This window comes from Mirounga leonina, unplaced genomic scaffold, assembly GCF_011800145.1.
Source record: "Mirounga leonina isolate KUSES-001 unplaced genomic scaffold, KU_Mleo_1.0 Mir_101799, whole genome shotgun sequence".
In the NCBI taxonomy this organism is placed as follows: Eukaryota; Metazoa; Chordata; class Mammalia; order Carnivora; family Phocidae; genus Mirounga; species Mirounga leonina.
The window spans coordinates 581,725-602,508 of NW_023270210.1; the positions used below are offsets into that span (position 1 = coordinate 581,725).

Genomic DNA, 20,784 nt, shown 5'->3' on the forward strand with positions numbered 1-20,784 from the left:
GCAATTCAGTAACATGGCAGGATACAAAATCAATGCACAGAAATCAGTTGCTCTCTTATACACTAACAATGCAACTGCAGAAAGAGAAATTAGAGAAACGATTCCATTTACAATAGCACCAAAAACCATAGGATAACTCAGAATAAACCTAACCAAAGAGGTAAAGGATCTATACTCTAGGAACTACAGAACACTCATGAAAGAAATTGAAGAAGACACAAAAAGATGGAAAAACATTGCATGCTCATGGATCGGAAGAATAAACATTGTTAAAATGTCTGTGCTACCCAGAGCAATCTATACCTTCAATGCCATCCCGATCAAAATTCCAATGACATTTTTCAAAGTGCTGGAACAAACAATCCTAAAATTTGTATGGAATCAGAAAAGACCCCAAATCACCAAGGAAATGTTGAAAAAGAAAAACAAAGCTGGGGGCATCACATTGCCTGACTTCAAGCTATATTACAAAGCAGTGATCACCAAGACAGCGTGGTACTGGCACAAAAACAGACATATAGACCAATGGAACAGAATAGAGAGCCCAGATATGGACCCTCAACTCTATGGTCAAATAATCTTTGACAAAGCAGGAAAAAATATGCAATGGGAAAAAGATAGTCTCTTCAATAAATGGTGCTGGGAAAATTGGACAGCCACATGCAGAAGAATGAAACTCGACCATTCTCTAACACCCTACACAAAGATAAACTCAAAGTGGATGAAAGACTTCAATGTGAGACAGGAATCCATCAAAATCCTAGAGCAGAGCATAGGAGTAACCTCTTTGACATCGGCCACAGCAACTTCTTTCAAGATACATCTCCAAAAGCTAGTGAAACAAAAGCAAAAATGAACTTTTGGGACTTCATCAAGATAAAAAGCTTCTGCACAGCAAAGGAAACAGTCAACAAAACAAAGAGGCAACCCACAGAATGGGAGAAGATACTTGTAAATGACACTACAGATAAAGGGCTGGTATCCAAGATCTATAAAGAACTTCTCAAACTCAACACCCAAAAAACAAATAATCAAGTCAAAAAATGGGCAGAAGACATGAAAAGACACTTCTCTGAAGAAGACATACAAATGGCTAACAGACACATGAAAAATTGTTCATCATCATTAGCCATCAGGGAAATTCAAATCAAAACCACATTGAGATACCACCTTACACCAGTTAGAATGGCAAAAATGGACAGGGCAAGAAACAACAAATGTTGGAGAGGTTGTGGAAAAAGGGGAACCCTCTTACACTGTTGGTGGGAATGCAAGTTGGTACAGCCACTTTGGAAAACAGTGTGGAGGTTCCTCAAAAAATTAAAAATAGAGCTACCCTATGACCCAGCAATTGCACTCCTGGGTATTTACCCCAAAGACACAGATGTAGTGAAAAGAAGGGCCACATGCACCCCAATGTTCATAGCAGCAATGTCCGCAATAGCCAAACTGTGGGAAGAGCCGAGATGCCCTTCAACAGATGAATGGATAAAGAAGATGTGGTCCATATATACAATGGAATATTACTCAGCCATCAGAAAGAATGAATACCCAACTTTTACATCAACATGGATGGGACTGGAGGAGATTATGCTAAGTGAAATAAGTCAAGCAGAGAAAGTCAATTATCACATGGTTTCACTTATTTGTGGAACATAAGGAATAGCATGGAGGACATTGGGAGAAGGAAGGGAAAAATGAAGGGGGGCGGAAATCGGAGGGAGAGATGAACCATGAGAGACTATGGACCCTGAGAAACAAACAGGGTTTTAGAGGGGAGGGGGTTGGGGGGAATGGGTTAGCCCAGGGATGGGTATTAAGGAGGGCACATACTGCATGGAGCACTGGGTGTTATACGAAAACAATGAATCGTGGATCACCACATCAAAAACTAATGTATGGTGACTAACATAATAAAAAAAAAAAAAGTGTTCTAAGGTCCTTGTGTTATTCGGGAGGGGAGATTAAGATACTAACTTTAGTTTTTGATAATTTTGCAGGGTAACATTTCAAGGATAACTATTAAAACAAGAGAAGTAGAATGTATCACCTCCAAAACATTGAATTGAAGAATCTCACAGTACTGAATGTTCAAATGAATGTTTATTTTACTTGGAAGCTGTGGATGATTCAGTTCAGGCTGTAGAGAGATCATCACCTTTGTTCACCTCTGAATCTGAATCTTTTTGCTTTGGTACTTCTACATGGATTGTGTCTGCATGAAAGAAAGATAGATATGTAAATCTTTTATCATTTCTACATATTTTTCTTTGTGGTTCTAAAATAAATTACAAATATTTTTACATAAAACTCTGGTCAATCTTATTATCTAATACCCAAAGCTTTGTCAGGCCTCCTAAAACAAGCATTCAGGAACCCGAGGGCCCAATACATCACCTAAAGACTCAAGGAAGAAACCTTGTAAAGACTTCTAGAAAATAATACTCTGAAGCCATGACACGGTCTGCCATATGCTTCAGCTACATTCATCCACATTTTCACTTCCTGCATCCACTTCTCTGCCCACACTGTTTTCTCTGTGTATAATGCAAAACTTCTATTATCTATACATCTACTGATTGAAATCCTCCCTATCATGTGATACCCCTTACCCTGGAACCTTCCATCCCTGATCTAATCATTCCCTCCTTTGATCTCTCACGGTGCTTTGTGCTTTCCTCTCTGTTTATATGTTTATCTGGCCACCTATTTTTAAATCTTAGCAATCAACTTAGGTATCATTTCTCTGGAAAGTTGTTCCTGAAATCTCCAGGCTGAGTTATCCACCTCTCCAGCACCGATGACAGTTAGGTTTGTTGAATGAATGACTAAAACTGAATAGGTATCAGAACCCAGTTGAGGTTTAACAACACAAGTTTGTAGAGGACCAGGTCTGCACAGTTCTGTGTCTTTTTATAATGCTGAAAATGTTAGAATTAGTTTTTCTTCTATGAGAGACCAACAGTACACAAAAGATGTATAGAGTGTAAGACTCTTCTAACACTGGTCCTGCCTCCAGTGATTATACATCTCTGCCAAGGCCCTAAGCAACAGAAGTTCAAACATACGTTATTTCTTGTGGATGGAGCAAGAGTTGCTGGTGCTTAAGCCTGGTTGCGTATGAATCATAGGTTGAGGTGCCATCAGGGAAGGAGCTCCCATTGGAGTTTGAACCTATGAATTCAAATGGAAAAGAAAACAAAAAGTGAAAACTTAATTACTATTTCTCCTAATATAATAGTGCCAAGAGGACAGGCAGCCCCCCATGGTAAATATTACATTTGATGAATGTCAACTGAAAGGAATGCTAAATGCTAGAGAGAAAAATAGATCTGTGAAGGAGCTGCTTGTAATAAAGTGTGAAGGAAAAAGACCTAAAGAATAGTTCTTGAGGGGCACCTGGGTGGCTCAGTCAGTTAAGCATCTGCCTTCGGCTCAGGTCATGATCCCAGGGTCCTGGGATTGAGCCCCGCATCAGGCTCCCTGCTCGGCGGGAAGCCTGCTTCTCCCTCTCCTACTCCCCCTGCTTGTGTTCCCTCTCTCACTATGTCTCTCTCTGTCAAATAAATGGATAAAATCTTTTAAAAAAAAAAAAGGTTCTTGAAAAGGAGGGATGAATTAACTGCCAATAAGGCCTACAAAAGACTCTTTATGAGAAAAAGAACTCCTACATCTCAAAGCCAATAATCCTCATGGGAAAGAGAAGGGAAGTCTGTAGGTAGACATGGAACATATTAAATATACAACGAGATGTATGTATCTTTGATGAAATACTTTAGTACAAGTATGTGATTTGATATGACGATTTAAAAGTTAAATGTAAAGGATATATAGAAATTTTCCTGGTGAAAGGACTGAGGGAAGGGCAGGCAGGCACACCATCAAATCTTGCTTTGACATCTCTCTAGTTTGTATTATCTTTCCAGTGACCTGATAAGTTTAGATTTTTTTCCAGCTTTATTGAGGTATAATTGACAAAGCAGTATATATTTAAAGTCTACAACATTATGATTTGGCATTTGTATACAGATTTTGAAATATATTCAAAAGATGAAAGAAGGACATTTAATGAAAGACAAATATAAGGAGGTTGCACAGACCTATTAAGATAAGACTGACCATCTCCTTCCCCATTTAAACCTCTTAAATGGATCCTCACTAAGTGCAGACAGTGTGAAACTCCTCAGCATGACTTTCCAAGCCTACTGCTTCTCGATCTGTATCTATTGCACTTTTTCCTCACAAGTTGAGGCAGTATGGGCTATAGTTAAGGACAACTGGGTAAATTAGAAACTGTTGAAATGACTCATATCTAAAGATGAATGATTAATGTGTTGACCTGCTAAGAGGTTTCTGGTGATATGCTGCAGGACTGTGTCCTTGGTCTTCCAGATTATCTTTATCTAAGTTATTAATGAAAATGTAGGACACTTGTGCATTGAACATGTGAATAACATATATATATTGGAAGGGATAATAAATATATTAAATAGACTCAGAAACATTAATGTGCTTGCCAGGCTAGAGATAGGATCCTAAATGAACAGATTAATTTTAACAAAGGAAATTGTTAAGTTTTGTTCCTGGATCTTAAAAATCCCCATGGGGGTATTGGTAGAAGTGAATAGGGGAGAAGTGAAAAAGACTAATAGAAGTTTAGTTGATAATAAGGTTAAGTTTTCCTGTCCTTCTTTCTTCTTTAACATTTATTTATTTGAGAGAGAGTGCGTACCCATGTGCACACAAGTGGAGAGAGGGGCAGAGGGAGAGGAAGAGAGAGACTCTCCAGCAGACTCCCTACTGGGTGAAGTGCCTGATGTGGGGCTCGATCTCACAACCCTGAGATCACGACCTAAGCCGAAACCAAGAGTCGGACACCCAACCGACTGAGCCACCCAGGAGCCCCTCCTGTCTTTCTTGTCTTAACCCTATGCCAGCAATTTAGAAGCAGCTCCCAGCTATCTTCAGTGTACAGGGCTGCCACTTCTGCAGGACCAAACAAAGGGCTTGATAAGACTTCCTGCCTTACAGGAATAGAGACAATATACAGTAACAGTCACCTTACAGGCAATAAAATGGCACTAAATTCATATCTTTCAATAGTTACTCTGAATGTAAATGGGCTAAATGCCCCAATCAAAAGACACAGGGTATCAGATTGGATAAAAAAAAAACAAGATCCATCAGTATGCTGCCTACAAGAGACTCATTTTAGACCCAAAGACACCTCCAGATTTAAAGTGAGGGGTTGGAAAATCATTTACCATGCTAATGGACATCAAAAGAAAGCTGGGATGGCAATCCTTCTATCAGACAAATTAGATTTTAAACCAGACTATAATAAGAGATGAGGAAGGACACTACATCATACTTAAAGGGTCTATCCAACAAAAAGATCTAACAATTATAAATATCTATGCCCCTAACATGGGAGCAGCCAATTATATAAGCCAATTAATAACAAAATCAAAGAAACACATTGACAATAATACAATAATAGTAGGGGACTTTAACAACCCCCTCACTGAAATGGACAGATCATCTAAACAAAAGATCAACAAGGAAATAAAGGCTTTAAATGACACACTGGACCAGATAGACTTCACAGATATATTCAGAACATTCCATCCCAAAGCAACAGAATATACATTCTTCTCGAGTGCACACGGACCATTCTCCAGAATAGATCACATCCTGGGTCACAAATCAGGTCTCAACTGACCAAAAGACTGGGATCATTCCGTGCATATTTTGGGACCACAATGCTTTGACACTAGAACTCAATCACATGAAGAAAGTTGGAAAGAACTCAAATACATGGAGGCTAAAAAGCATCCTACTAAAGAATGAATGGGTCAACCAGGAAATTAGGAAATTAGGAAAGAAGAATTAAAAAAAAAATTCATGGAAACAAATGAAAATGAAAACAACTGTTCAAAATCTTTGGGATGCAGCAAAGGCAGTCCTAAGAGGAAAGCATATAGCAATACAAGCCTTTCTCAAGAAACAAGAAAGGTCTCAAATACACAACCTAACCCTACACCTAAAGGAGCTGGAGAAAGAACACCAAATAAAGCTTAAACTCAGCAGGAGAAGAGAAATAATAAAGATCAGAGCAGAAATCAATGAAATAGAAACCAAAAGAACAGTAGAACAGATCAACGGAACTAGGAGCTGGTTCTTTGAAAGAATTAATAAGATTGATAAACCCCTGGCCAGACTTATCAAAAAGAAAAGAGAAAGGACCCAAATAAATAAAATCATGAATGAAAGAGGAGAGATCACAACCCACACCAAAGAAATACAATTATAAGAACATATTATGAGCAACTATATGCCAGCAAATTAGATAATCTAGAAGAAATGGATGCATTCCTAGAGACGTATCAACTACCAAAACTGAAACAGGAAGAAATAGAAAACCTGAAGAGACCCATAACCAGTAAGGAAATTGAAACAGTAATCAAAAATCTCCCACAAAAACTAATGATGTAATGTATGGTGATTAACATAACAATAAAAGAATTTTTTTTCAAATCTCCCAACAAACAAGAGCCCAGGGCCAGATGGCTTCCCAGAGGAATTCTACCAAACATTTAAAGAATTAATACCTATTCTGAAACTGTTCCAAAAAATAGAAATGGAAGGAAAACTTCAAAACTCACTTTATAGATGAACCATGAGAGACTATGGACTCTGAGAAACAAACTGAGGGTTCTAGAGGGGAGGGTGGTGGGGGGATGGGTTAGCTTGGTGATGGGTATTAAAGAGGGCACATACTGAATGGAGCACTGGGTGTTATAGGCAAACAATGAATCATGGAACACTACATCAAAAACTAATGATGTAATGTATGGTGATTAACATAATAAAAAAACCTCATTTTATGAGGCCAGCATTATCTTGATCCCAAAACCAGACAAAGACCCCATCAAAAAGGAGAATTACAGACTAATATCCTTGATGAACATGGATGCAAAAATTCTCACCAAAATACTAGCCAATAGGATCCACAGTACATTAAAAGGATTATTCACCACGACCAAGTGGGGGATTTATTCCTGGGCTGCAAGTTTGGTTCAACATCCACAAATCAATCAATGTGATACAATACATTAATAAAAGAAAGAATAAGAACCATATGATCCTCTCAATAGATGCAGAAAAAGCATTTGACAAAGCACAGCATCCTTTCTTGATTAAAACTCTTCACAGTGTAGAGATGGAGCGTACATACCGCAATATCATAAAAGCCATCTATGAAAAACCTGCAGTGAATATCATTCTCAATGGGGAAAAACTGAGCACTTTTCCCCTAAGGTCAGCAACACGACAGGTCACCAGTGCTATTCAACATAGTACTAGAAGTCCTAGCCTCAGCAATCAGACAACAAAAAGAAATAAAAGGCATCCGAATCGGCAAAGAAGAAGTCAAACTCTCACTTTTTGCAGATGATATGATACTTTATGTGGAAAACCCAAAAGACTCCACCCCAAAACTGCTAGAACTCATACAGGAATTCAGTAGAGTGGCAGGATATAAAATCAATGCACAGAAATCAGTTGCATTTCTATACACCAACAGTAAGACAGAGGAAAGAGAAATTAAGGAGTCAATCCCATTTACAATTGCACCCAAAACCAGAAGATACCTAGGAATAAATCTAACCAAAGAGACAAAGGATCTGTACTCAGAAAACTATAGAATACTCATGAAAGAAATTGAGGAAGACACAAAGAAATGGAAAAATGTTCCATGCTCATGGATTGAAAGAACAAATATTGTGAAAATGTCTATGCTACCTAGAGCAATCTACACATTTAATGCAATCCCTATCAAAATACCATCAACTTTTTTCAAAGAAATGGAACAAATAATCCTAAAATTTGTATGGAACCAGAAAAGACCCCGAATAGCCAGAGGAATGTTGAAAAAGAAAAGCAAAGCTGGCGGCATCACAATTCTGGACTTCCAGCTGTATTACACAGCTGTCATCATCAAGACAGCATGGTACTGGCACAAAAATAGACACATAGATCAATGGAACAGAATAGAGAGCCCAGAAATGCACCCTCAACTCTGTGGTCAACTCATCTTTGACAAAGCAGGAAAGAATGTCCAATGGAAAAAAGACAGTCTCTTCAACAAATGGTGTTGGGAAAATTGGATAGCCCCATGCAGAAGAATGAAACTGGACCATTTCCTTACACCACACACAAAAAGAGACTCAAAATGGTTGAAAGACCTAAATGTGAGACAGGAATCCATCAAAATCCTTGAGGAGAACACAGGCAGCAACCTCTTCGACCTCAGCTGCAGCAACTTCTTCCTAGAAACATCACCAAAGGCAAGGGAAGCAAGGGCAAAAATGAACTATTGGGACTTCATCAAGATAAAAAGCTTTTGCACAGCAAAGGAAACAGTCAACAAAACCAAAAGACAACCGACAGAATGGGAGAAGATATTTGCACATAACGTATCAGATAAAGGGCTAGTATCCAAAATCTATAAAGAACTTATCAAACTCAGCACCCAAAGAACAAAGAATCCAATCAAGAAATGGGCAGAAGACATGAACAGACATTTCTGCAAAGAAGACATCCAAATGGCCAACAGACACATGAAAAAGTGCTCAACATCACTAGGCATCAGGGAAATCCAAATCAAAACCTCAATGAGATACCACCTCACACCGGGCAGAATGGCTAAAATTAACAAGTCAGGAAACGACAGATGTTGGCAGGGATGCGGAGAAAGGGGAACCCTCCCACACCGTTGGGGGGAATGCAGGCTGGTGCAGCCACTCTGGAAAACAGTATGGAGGTTCCTCAAAAATTTGAAAATAGAGTTACCCTACCACCCAGCAATTGCACTACTGGGTATTTACCCCAAAGATACAAATGTAGTGATCCGAAGGTGTACGTGCACCCCAATGTTTATAGCAGCAATGTCCACAATAGCCAAACTATGGAAAGAGACAAGATGTTCATCAACAGATTAATATTATGCAGCCATCAAAAAATGAAATCTTGCCATTTGCAATGATGTGGATGGAACTAGAGGGTATTATGCTAAGCGAAATAAGTCAATCAGAGAAAGACAAGTATCAAATGATCTCACTGATATAAGGAATTGGAGAAACAAGACAGAGGATCATAGGGGAAGGGAGGGGAAAATGAAACAAGACAAAACGAGAGAGGGAGATAAACCATAAGAGACCCTTAATCTCAGGAAACAAACTGAGGGTTGCTGGAGTGGAGGGGGGTGGGAGGGATGGGGTGCCTGGGTGATGGACATTGGGGAGGGTATGTGCTATGGTGAGTGCTGTGAATTGTGTAAGACTGATGAATCACAGACTGGTACCCCTGAAACAAACAATACATTATATGTTAATTTAAAAAATGAGAATACCTGAAAAGACATTTTTCCAAAGAAAAATGGCTAGATGGCCAATAGACACATGAAAAGATGCTCAACATCACTAACCATCAGGGAAATACAAATCAAAACTACAATGAGGTATCACCTCACACCAGTCAGAATGGCTAAAATTAACAACACAGGAAACAACAGGTGTTGGCGAGGATATGGAGAAACGGGAACCCTCTTACTCTGTTGGTGGGAGTGCAAGCTGGTGCAGCCACTCTGGAAAACAGTATGGAGAGGTTCCTCATACCCTATGACCCAGCAATTGCATTACTGGGTATTTACACCAAGAAAATGAAAATACTAATTCAAACAGATATATGCATCCCTATGTTTATGGCAGCATTATTTACAATAGCCAAGATATGGAAGCAACCTAAGTGTGTACTGATAGACAAGTGGATAAGGAAGACAGAATATTATGCAGCCATAAAAAGGGATGAGACTGTGTCGTTTGCAACAACATGACAGGACCCTAAAGGGTATTAGGCTGAGGGAAATAAGTCAGACAGAGCGAGACAAATATCATATGATTTCACTGATGTGTGGAATCCAAAAAACAAAACAAATGAATAAACAAACAAGCAGCAGAATCAGACCTGCAAATACAGAGCACAAACTGATGGCTGCACGAGGGGAGGGGGGTGATGGAGGGGTAAAACGGGTGTAGGAGAGTGGGAGATACAGACTTCCAGTGATGTAATGCATATGTCATGGGAACGAAAGGCACAGCACAGGGAATATAGTCAATGATATTGTAACAGCACTGTATGCTGACCCATGGTAGCTACACTTGCGGTGAGCATAGCATTACAGAGAGAGATGTTGAATCACTATGCTGCGCACCTGAAACTAATGTAACATTGTCTGTCAACTATACTCAAATAAAATTTTTAAGAACGTTAAAAGAAAAGAGGTAGGAGGAAGGGAGGAAAACTAAGAAAGTGCGGTGTTTCCAAATCTAAGAGTGTTTCAAGAAACATCCTTCTTCCCTCACTGGCTACTCCTTTTCTACCTCCTTTGTAAGTTCCTCTGCATCTCCCTGCCCCATGAATGGCAAGTCATCCCAGAGCTCACTCCTTGGACCTGTGTGACTGTCTACACTCACTCCTAGGTGATCTCATCTGCTCTCTCCTGACACTCTTCAAGACTTCTGCATTGACCACTCCCTCTCCCTGGAACTGATCTTCCACATGGCCTATTCCCTCTCCTCTTTCAGTTTTCTACTTAAGACTGAGTCATATTCTCAATAAAGTGTTCACTGGAAACCTACCCCAATTCTCTAAATTCTTCTTCCCTGCTTTAAATGTCTTCCTAGCATGTCACCTTATTTATTTTATTTATTGTTTGTACTCCCCACGATTAGAATGTATGTCCCGCAAGGGCATGGATTTTTGTTTCTTTTGATTATTGCTATATGCTCAGCTTCTAAAACAGTACCTAGAACATAGTAGATGCTTAAGAATATGTGCTGGCTGAGTGATAGAAGTGTTGAGTAAGATAAGGACAGAAAAGTAACTCATTGGGTAATAGTGGGGTACCATTTATATGGGGTAGTCAAGAATGGACTCATTTGTTCAGATCCCTGAAGGAAATAAGGTAGTGCAAGGCCAGGGCACAGAAAGTTGCAAATGCCCTGAGCTGGGAGGATGCCTGGTGTACTCAAAGAGCAGCCTAGAATGAACTAAGCCAGGCAAGAGTGCCAGGATATGAAGACAGAGAGAGAGCATGGAGAACCTTGGCTTTTACTCTGAGAGAAATGGGAGGGGGGCAGTTATACCTGAGTGGCTTGGTCTAACTTATACTGTAAGCCAATCTCTTATGAAGCAAAAGAAAGAGAGGCGTCAAGCAGGACTCCAAGGTTTTTGGCCTGAGCAACTGGAAAGATAAAGTTACCATCAGCTGTGATTAGGATGGCTGTGTGTAGAACAGCTCTGAGGAGATCAAGAGTTCAGTTTTGGACACATACTGTTTGAGATGCCTATTATGCATTCAAGTGAAGATGTCAATTAGGTAGTTGGATATATAAATTGGTAGCAGGGAAGAGCTCTAGACTGGTGATACAACTTTGGGAGTCATCAGTATATAAATGTACATTTAAAGCCATGGTGTAGATGGAATCACCAAGGGAATGAATGTTGATAGAGTAGGTACTCAGAGATTGATCCAGAGATTGATCCTGTCCAATATTTAGTGACAGGAAAGAGGAAACTGAGAAGGAACAAAAGGCTGAGAGTATGATGTCCTAGAAGTTAAGTGAAAGAAAGTATTCAAGGAGGGAGCAATCAGCTGTATCAAATGCCATTGGTAAGACATGATGTGGACTGAGGAGGGGCCATTGGTTATCATAATATGGAGGTCACTCATGACTGAGATAAGAACAATGGGGGCAGGCAGAGTCCTTACTAAAATAGGTTCAAGAGAATTCTTTGGAGGAATTTTTCAGTAAAGGGATAAAATATACTACTACATGGTAGTATTCCTATGTAGAATGCCACTGAGCCATTATAATTAATAAGCACCAATCTATATAGATCTCAAAAACATAAGTAGGAAATGATAATGATTATAATCAGTTTTTTAAAAAATCATATAAAATAATACTACTTATTTTTCCACAGTAAAGAATGGAAATGTTCTGGAAGGCCATACATAAATTCGTCACAGTCATTGTCTCTGGAGAGGTGGAGGGTGACTAGCACTAGGAGTGTGCCAAGATTATTTTGGTTTTATTTGTAAAATTCCATTAAAAATGATCTGGAAAAACATATGACAAAATATTAACACTTAGTAATTCAGGGTGTTGAAGCATGGATGGCTATTATCTTCTGTACTTTCCTGTATTTTTAACATTTTTCCAAATTAACAACACCAATAAGAACATGAGTGAGTTGGTGGTGAGGCTGTGTAGACTGAACTTCAGAGTTTCCATTAACTGTATTATATCACATGAAATTTATGTAAACGCATTGAAGCTATAAAAACTATAAGAACTTATAAGCTATAAGAACTGCTGTTTGCAAACAGTTTTTAAGTAAGTAAAGAAAAATTTTAAATCATGAAAACATTGCCAAATCGGCAGAACAGAAATAACAGATTAAATGAGCTAGAAAAGGGTTGGATAAAAAGCCTGAAATCAGAAAAATTCCAGATATTTTGCTTGTATTAACAATTTCTCCCATTGCAAGTCTTGAACAATAAGAACAAATTCAGCTTATTAAATTTCACTTTTTTTTACCTGCTTGATAAAGAAGGGAAATGATCCCAAACAAAACAAAATGAAATAACAACAAAATCCCTGCAGAAAGGGAGGAAAACCAGCAGCAAACCAGGCCTAAACTTAAGAGGTAAAACTATAAGAATCTTAGAAGAAAACATAGGGGCTCCTTGCTGCTATGGACTGTGGGCTGCCGGGGTCGGTGAAGGATCTCAAGATGGCTGGGGCAAAAACTTGCTCTAGAAACTAGTGACTGGGTAGCTTTTGGGGAGATCATACCCTGAAACCAGAAGGCCATTGCTAACACCCTGAAATCCTGGAATGAAACACTTACCTCCAGGTTGGCTACTCTCCCTGAGAAACCACCTGCTATCAACTGGGCTTACGACAAGGCCAATGTGGTGAAGGCTGGTTTGGTACATGAGTCTTTGAGAAGCACTTTAATGCCCTGAAGTTTCTTGTGCCAGAGAATAAATACACTGTTCAGGTGGATGCTGAAGAAAAAGATGTGAACAGTTGGGCTGAGGTTTTGTCTCTCTCAAAGGCCAGGATTGAGGAATATGAACAAGAGCTGGCGAAGATGAAGAACATAATTCCATTTGATCAGATGACCACTGAGGACCTGAATGAAGTCTTCCCAGAAACCAAATTAGACAAGAAGAAGTATCCCTATTGGCCTCACAAGCCAATCGAAAATTTATAAACTTGAGTTGGGGAGAAAGCTCTGGCCCTCGTATTATAAACGCTGGACATTTAAAGAAAAAGAAGAAGAAGAAAACATAGGGGGTAAATTTCATACCACTGGATTTGGCAATGAATTCTTCAATATGACACCAAAAGTCCAGGCAACGAAAGAAAAAAAAAATAGATAAACTGGACTTCATGAATGTAAACTAAGGCTTAGTTGAATCTCTATTATATGCATATTGATTATTCCTATTTTGGATTATCTATTAATTCTAGAACAGCTTTCTCTAAACTATTCCACTACCACACATCCCTTCTCCTCCCCATTTCTAGGGTTCCTTTCTCTATTCCCTTTATCCATCACACAAAGCCTTTGCTATATCATTTCTCAAAGGGCTGCTATTTCTTTTTCCAATGTGAGGGAAGGACATGGATGGACTACCTTCCATTTTAAATGATCTATATCATGCTTTTTTTGTTAGTGCAAACCATGGGGAATTTTACCTATTATCTCTCACTCTTGATATCTTAAAAGGGTTTTTTTCTTACCGTTCTATACATAGGCACTTGCTGTGAAGTCACTGGATATCCCACTGGAGGCAATACCTTAAAGAAAAGTGTCAGTTACTATGTAGTACATTTTCTACTAGTATTTAATAAGAAATGTTGTAAGATACAGAAAAAAATTCTGCTACATATTTAATTTTGAGAACAAATATATGGAACCATTTCTAGCCAGGACAATGATCTTTCCTTGAGCATGACAAATTTAGGACTAGACAGACATATAAACCAATGAAATAGAAGAAGGAGCACAGAAAAAACCCTCACATATCTTTTTTTTTTTAATTTTTATTTTTTTAAAGATTTTATTTATTTACTTGTGAGAGAGAATGACAGACAGAGAGCATGAGAGGGAGGAGGGTCAGAGGGAGAAGCAGACTCCCCGCAGAGCAGGGAGCCCGACGCGGGACTCGATCCAAGGACTCCAGGATCATGACCCGAGCCGAAGGCAGTCGCTTAACCGACTGAGCCACCCAGGCGCCCAAAAACCCTCACATATCTAGTCAATTGATTTCTGACAAGGGTGCCAAGACCATTCAATGGAAAAAGGACAGTCTTCGACAGATGATACAGGGACAACTGGATAGTCACATGCAAAACAATAAAGTTGGACCTTTACCTCACAGTATATACAAAAATTAACTCAAAATTGATCAAAGACCTAAACTTAAGAGTGAAAACTGGAAGAATCTTAGAAGAAAACATAGGCGGTAACTTTCATACCATTGGATTTGGCAGTGAATTCTTAAATATGACACCAAAAGTCCAGGCAACAAAAGCAAAAAATAGATAAATTGGACTTCATGAAATCGCTAAAAAATTTGTGTATTTAAGGACACAATCACGGGAGTAAAAAGACAACCCACAGAATGGGAGAAAATATTCCCTAATCATATATCTGATAGGGGATTAATATCCAAAATGTATAAGAACATCTACAATTTAACAACAACAAAACAAATAACCAAATTCAAAAATGGCCAAAGGTTTTGAATAGACATTTCTCCAAAGAAAATACACAAAAGGCAAGAAATCACATGAAAAGATGCTCAACGTCACTAAACATTAGGGAAATGAAAATGAAAATCACAATGAGATATTAATTCACACCCATTAGCAGTGGCTATAATAATTTTTTTTAATCCAGGAAACAAGTGTTGGTGAGTGTGTTCGGAAGCTGGAACCCTCATGCATTGCTGGTAGAAATACAAAGTGCTTTAGCCACTGGAGTAAATGGTATGACAATTCCTAAAAAAATTAACCATAGAATTACAATATGATCCAGCAATTCTACCTCCAGGTATATACCCGAAGAATTGAAAGCAGAAACTCAAACAGATATTTGTACACCAGTGTTCATAGCAGCATTATTCACAATAACCAAAAGATGGAAACAACCCAAATGTCCATCAGTGGATGTATGGATTAACAAAATGTTGTAAATATATACAATGGAAAATTATTTCGGCTTAAAAAAGAATGAAATTCTGAGGCTACAACATGGATGAATCTTGAAGACATTACACTAAGTGAAATAAGCCAGACACAAGAGGACAAATAATGTATGAATGCACTTATAATGAGGTACCTATAATAGTCAAATTGATAGAGACAGAAAATAGAAAAGTAAACATCAGCAAGTAGAGTATGGAAAACACCAGAATTAAAAGTACCACTGAACTGGAAGTGAATTTATCCTTTTTCCCTTCCGTTATCCTCCACACTGGACTGAAAGCAGCCTGAAACCTGGAAGAGATCACTATTGTACAGATGAGAGAAAATTCCAGAAGTCTAGCTCTGACCTGAGTAGCTCTAAAGAGAACTTCTAAAGCTCAGAGAGAGTCAGAAAGTCCCCCAATGTTTTTCCTTTTTCCTCCTTTTTCTCTATTCTATCACGCCCCAGCTCCCAGTACTATCAGGGCAACAAAGGTGGCCAATATTCCAAGGAGAGAAGTTTTCTTCTCCATTAGGTGGAGCTGTGGCTCCATGAGCGGAGGGACAATTTTTTTTTTTTTTTTAATTCTCTATGTCCTACCGCCACTTGGAACGCTGACTTGTCTCAATCACAGAAGTGAGTAGGGTTTGGGACCAGAGGAAAATACTGGAGAGAAAGCAGAGAGAGAAAAACACAGGGAAGCTGTTTGTGAACTCCTGCGCTCATGGTGCCCCTCCCTCCACCTGTGCAGGGGTAGGTTTGATTTTCTTTTAATTAAGGTTTTTTTTTTAATTTTTTTTTAAAGATTTTATTTATTTATTTGAGAGAGAGAGTGAGAGCGAGAAAGAGCACAAGAGGGGGGAGCGGGAGAGGGAGAAGCAGACTCCCTGCTGAGCAGGGAGCCCGATGCGGGACTCGATCCCGGGACTCCAGGATCATGACCTGAGCCCAAGGCAGTCGCTTAACCAACTGAGCCACCCAGGCGCCCTTAATTAAGTTTTTATTTAAATTCCAGTATAGTTAACACAGAGTGTAATATTAGTTTCAGGTGTACAATATAGTGATTCAGCACTTACATACAACACCCGCTGCTCGTCACAACAACTGCACTCCTTCATCCCCATCCCCTAGCTCACCCATCCCCCTGCCCACCTCCCCTCTGGTAACCATCAGTGTCTTCTCCATCGTTAAGAGTCTGTTTCTTGGTTTGCCTCCCTCTCTTTTCTTCCTTTTGCTCAATTTGTTTTGTTTCTTAAATTCCACATATGCGTGAAATCATAGGGTATTTGTCTTTCTCTGACTGACTTAGTTCACTTAGCATACTAGCTCTATCCTTGTCATTGCAAATGGCAAGATCTCATTCTTTTTTGTGGCTGAGTAATATTCGTGTGTGTGTGTGTGTGTGTGTGTATACACACCAAATCTACCAAATCTTTTCTTTCCTCAGACCTTAGAGTAGGGTTCAGTGTAGGGCTGGAATAGGGGTAAGGGTTAGGGTTATGGCCAGGGTGACAGTATGAGCCTATTGTTCTGTAGTTCAGAGACCTCTACAGAGGGATAAATTTAGGGCAAGTGTAATAGATTGATGGGTTAGGGTTAGGTGTTAGCAGTTAGTGGTTAGGGGTAAAGTTTAGGGTTTGGCTTAGGATTGGGTTTTCAATTACAAGAAAAAAAAAAAGAATAGTCTCTACCTCTATCCATGTCATTACACATGGCAAGATTTCCTTGTTCTTCATGCCTGAGTAACATACCATTGTATATATACACCAAATATTTTCTTTCCTTAGATCTTGGAGTAGGGCTTGGTGTAGAGTTGGCATAAGGATAAGCATTAGGGTTAGGGCTGGGATAAGGGTATGGGCCTACTGTCCTGCAGTTCAGAGACCTCTACAGAGGGATGCATTTAGGTAGAGGGTTATGGTCAGGGTGAGGGTTTAGGATTAGGGCTTAGTGGTTAACAGTTAGGGGTTAGAGTTAGGGTTTGGCTGAGGGTTAGGTTTTCAATTAGAATACTCTCTAGCTCCATCCATGTCATTGCAAATGGGAAGACTTCATTCTTTTTAGAGCTGAATAATATTCCACTATAAATATATACCACATCTTCTTCATCCATTCATCTATCGATGGACACTGGGCTGTTTCCATACTGTCAATAATGCTGCTGTCAACAATACTGCAGTAAACTTTTGGATGCATGTATCTCTTTGCATTAGGGTTTTTGTATGCTTTGGGTAAATACCCAGTAGTGATTGCTGGATGATAAGGTAGTTCTATTTTGAACTTTTGAGGACCCTCCCTATTTTTCAGAGTGGCTGCGCTAGTTTGCGTTCCCACCAACAGTGCAAGAGGTTCCCCCTTTTCTCCCCATCCTCACCAACATCTGCAGTTTCCTGTGTTGTTGCTTTTAGCCATTCTGACAGCTGTGAGGGGATATCTCATTGTGGGTTTGATTTACATCTCCCAGATGATGAGTGATGCTGAGCATCTTTTCATGTGTCTGTTGGCCATCTGTATGTCTTTCTTTTAAGATTTTATTTATTTATTTGTCAAAGAGAGAAAGAGAGAGAGATTGCACAAGCAGGGGGAGCAGCAGAGGGAGAGGGAGAAGCAGGCTCTCTGCTGAGCAAGGAGCTCAATGCGGGACTCGATCTCAGGACCCTGGGATCATGACCTGAGCTAAAGGCAGACACTTAACCAGCTGAGCCACCCAAGTGCCCATCTGATTGTCTTCTTGGAGAAATGGCTGTTCATGTCTTCTGGCCATTTTTAAATTGGATTATTCATCTTTTGGGTGTTGAGTTTGATAAGTTCTTTATAGATTTTGGATACTAACCTTTTACTGGATATGTCACTTGCAGGTATCTTCTCCCATTCCATAGGTTACCTATTAGTTTTGTTGATTGTTTCCTTTGCTGTGCAGAAGCTTTTTATTTTAATGTAGTCCCAATAGTTTACCTTTGCTTTTATTTCCCTTGCCTCAGGAGATGGATGTCAAAAGAAAGCCAGGGTAGCAATATTTATATCATACAAAATCGACTTTAAAACAAAGACTGTAGGGGCGCCTGGGTTGCTTAGTCAGTTAAGCGTCTGCCTTCAGCTCAGGTCATGATCTCAGGATCCTGGGATTGTACCCCTTGTCAGGCTCCCTGCTCAGCCGGGAATCTGCTTCTCCCTCTCCCTCCACTCCTACCCCCTGCTCTCTCTCAAACAAATAAATAAAATCTTTTAAAAAAATAAACAATAGGGATGCTTGTGTGGCTCAGTCGGTTAAGCATCTGCCTTCGGGTCAGGTCATGATCCCAGGGTCCTGGGATCAAGTCCCACACTGGACTCCTTGCTCAGTGGGGAGCCTGCTTCTCTTTCTGCCTGCCACTCCCCCTGCTTGTGCTCTCTCTCTCTGACAAATTAAATAAATAAAATCTTTAAAAAAAAAATAAAAAATAAAACAAAGACTGTAACAAAAGACAAAGAAGGACACTATATAATCATAAAGAGGATGATCCAATAAGAAGATACGACAATTGCAAATATTTATGCACCCAACATGGGAGCACCCCCAAATACATAAAACAGTTAATAACAAACATAGAGGAATCAACCGATAGTAATACAAATAATAGTAGGGAACTATGACATCCCACTTACATCAATGGACAGATTATCCAAACAAAAAATCAACAAGGAAACAATGGCTTTGAATAACACACTGGAACTGATGAATTTAATAGATATATTGAGAACATTCCATCCTAAAACAGAATACACATTCTTTTCAAGCACACATGGAACATTCTCCAGAATAGATGACATATTAGGTCACAAAACAGGTCTCAGCAAATTCAAAAAGATAGAAGGCATACCATGCATCTTTTCTGACCACAGCACTATGAAACTAGAAATCAACCATAGGAAAAAATATGGAAAGCCCACAAATACATGGAAGTTAAATAACATGCTATTAAACAATGAATAGGTCAAAGAAGAAATCAAAGAATAAGTCAAAAATTACATGGAAACAGATGAAAATGAAAACACAATGGTAGATCTGATCTTGATGAACATACTGAAGAATGATTACAGGGGAGAGGCCAACACCTAGGCCCCAGGCTGACCATTGGGTGGCACACATGCAGGACAGGCCCGAATAGCAGCACAAAGGCTGCAGAAACCGAGCTGACACTGGTTGGAACCACAGGCCAGAGAAGGAGGCAGAATGTGCAGCTTAAACCTAACCAGGTCAAATCCCTGCTAAAACACAAATACCAACATTCTCCATAAAATTTAATAAGGCCCAGAGACAAAGTAATAGTCAAGAATGTCCAGGACGCAATCCAACAAAATAATAGTCAAGAATGTCCAGGACGCAATCCAAAATTAGTTGACCCATGAAGAGCCATAAAAATCTCAACTTGCATGACAAAAAGGTAATCAACATACACCAATGATGAGATGACACAGATGGTGAAATTATCTGACAAAGACTTTCAAGTGGCCATTATAAAATGCTTGAATGAGTAATCATGAACACTCCTGAAATAAAATAGAAAGCATCAGCAAAGAAACAGAAGATATAGGAAAAGACAAATGGAAGTTTCACAACTAAAAACTGCAATAACTGAGATAAAAATACACAATTGAAGGACCCAATATCAGAATGCAGATGACAGAGGAAAGATTCACTGAACTTGAAGACAGACCAATGGAATTATTTATTCTGGAGAACAGGAAAAAAAAAGATTTAAAAGAAACAAAGAGCCTCAGGGACCAGTGGGACCACAATCTAAAGGTCTAATATTTGTGTCATCAGAGTCACAGAAGGGAAAGAGAATGACTATAGTGCTGAAAAAACATTTGAAGCATTAAGGGCAGAAAACTTCCCAAGTTTGGCAAAAGATATAAAAATGCAGATTCAAGAAGCTGTACAAACCTGAGCAGAATAAACTCCCCAAATCCATGCCATCATATTCAAACTTCTGAAAATGAAAGACAGAGAAAAATATCCTGAAAGCAGCCACAGAAAAACTATGCAATATCTACAGGGGAACAAATGATTCAGATGACAGGATTTTTCACCAGAAACCATGAAGCCAGAATAAGGATTTTTCACCAGAAACCATGAAGCCAGAATAAAGTGGCCCATCTTTCAAATGCTAAAAGAAAAGAACTGTCACTCCAGAATTCTGTATCCAGTAAAAATTGCTTTAGGATTGGAACACTACATCAAAAACTAATGATGTAATGTATGGTGATTAACATAACAATAAAAAAATTTTTAAATTGCTTTAGGATTAAAGGTGAAATGAAGCCATTCTCAAATGAAGGAACAATAAGAGAATTCATCGCCAGAATTGCTAATGGATGTTCTTCAGGTAGAAAGGAAATGATACTAGAAGAAATGAAGGAAAAGCAACAGAAATGGTAAGTATCTCAGTAGATATAACAGGCTATTCTCCC

General features: G+C 39.1%; 1 protein-coding gene and 1 pseudogene across 1 annotated transcript in view; one reads left to right on the top strand and one right to left on the bottom strand.

Annotated features, from left to right (window-relative positions):
* Positions 1–2,128: 2,128 nt before the first annotated feature.
* The window catches only part of LOC118014332 (phosphatidylinositol-binding clathrin assembly protein-like), a 43,514-nt gene continuing 24,858 nt past the window's right edge, over positions 2,129–20,784 (bottom strand). The window contains exons 14-16 of the mRNA XM_035010549.1: positions 13,881–13,937; positions 3,069–3,174; positions 2,129–2,215 (exon numbers count right to left, since the gene is read on the bottom strand). Coding sequence (XP_034866440.1) covers positions 3,070–3,174; positions 13,881–13,937 — 162 coding nt within the window. The 3' untranslated portion in view covers positions 2,129–2,215; position 3,069. The remainder of the gene's footprint in view (positions 2,216–3,068; positions 3,175–13,880; positions 13,938–20,784) is intronic.
* Positions 11,811–13,738, top strand: LOC118015254 (annotated as a pseudogene).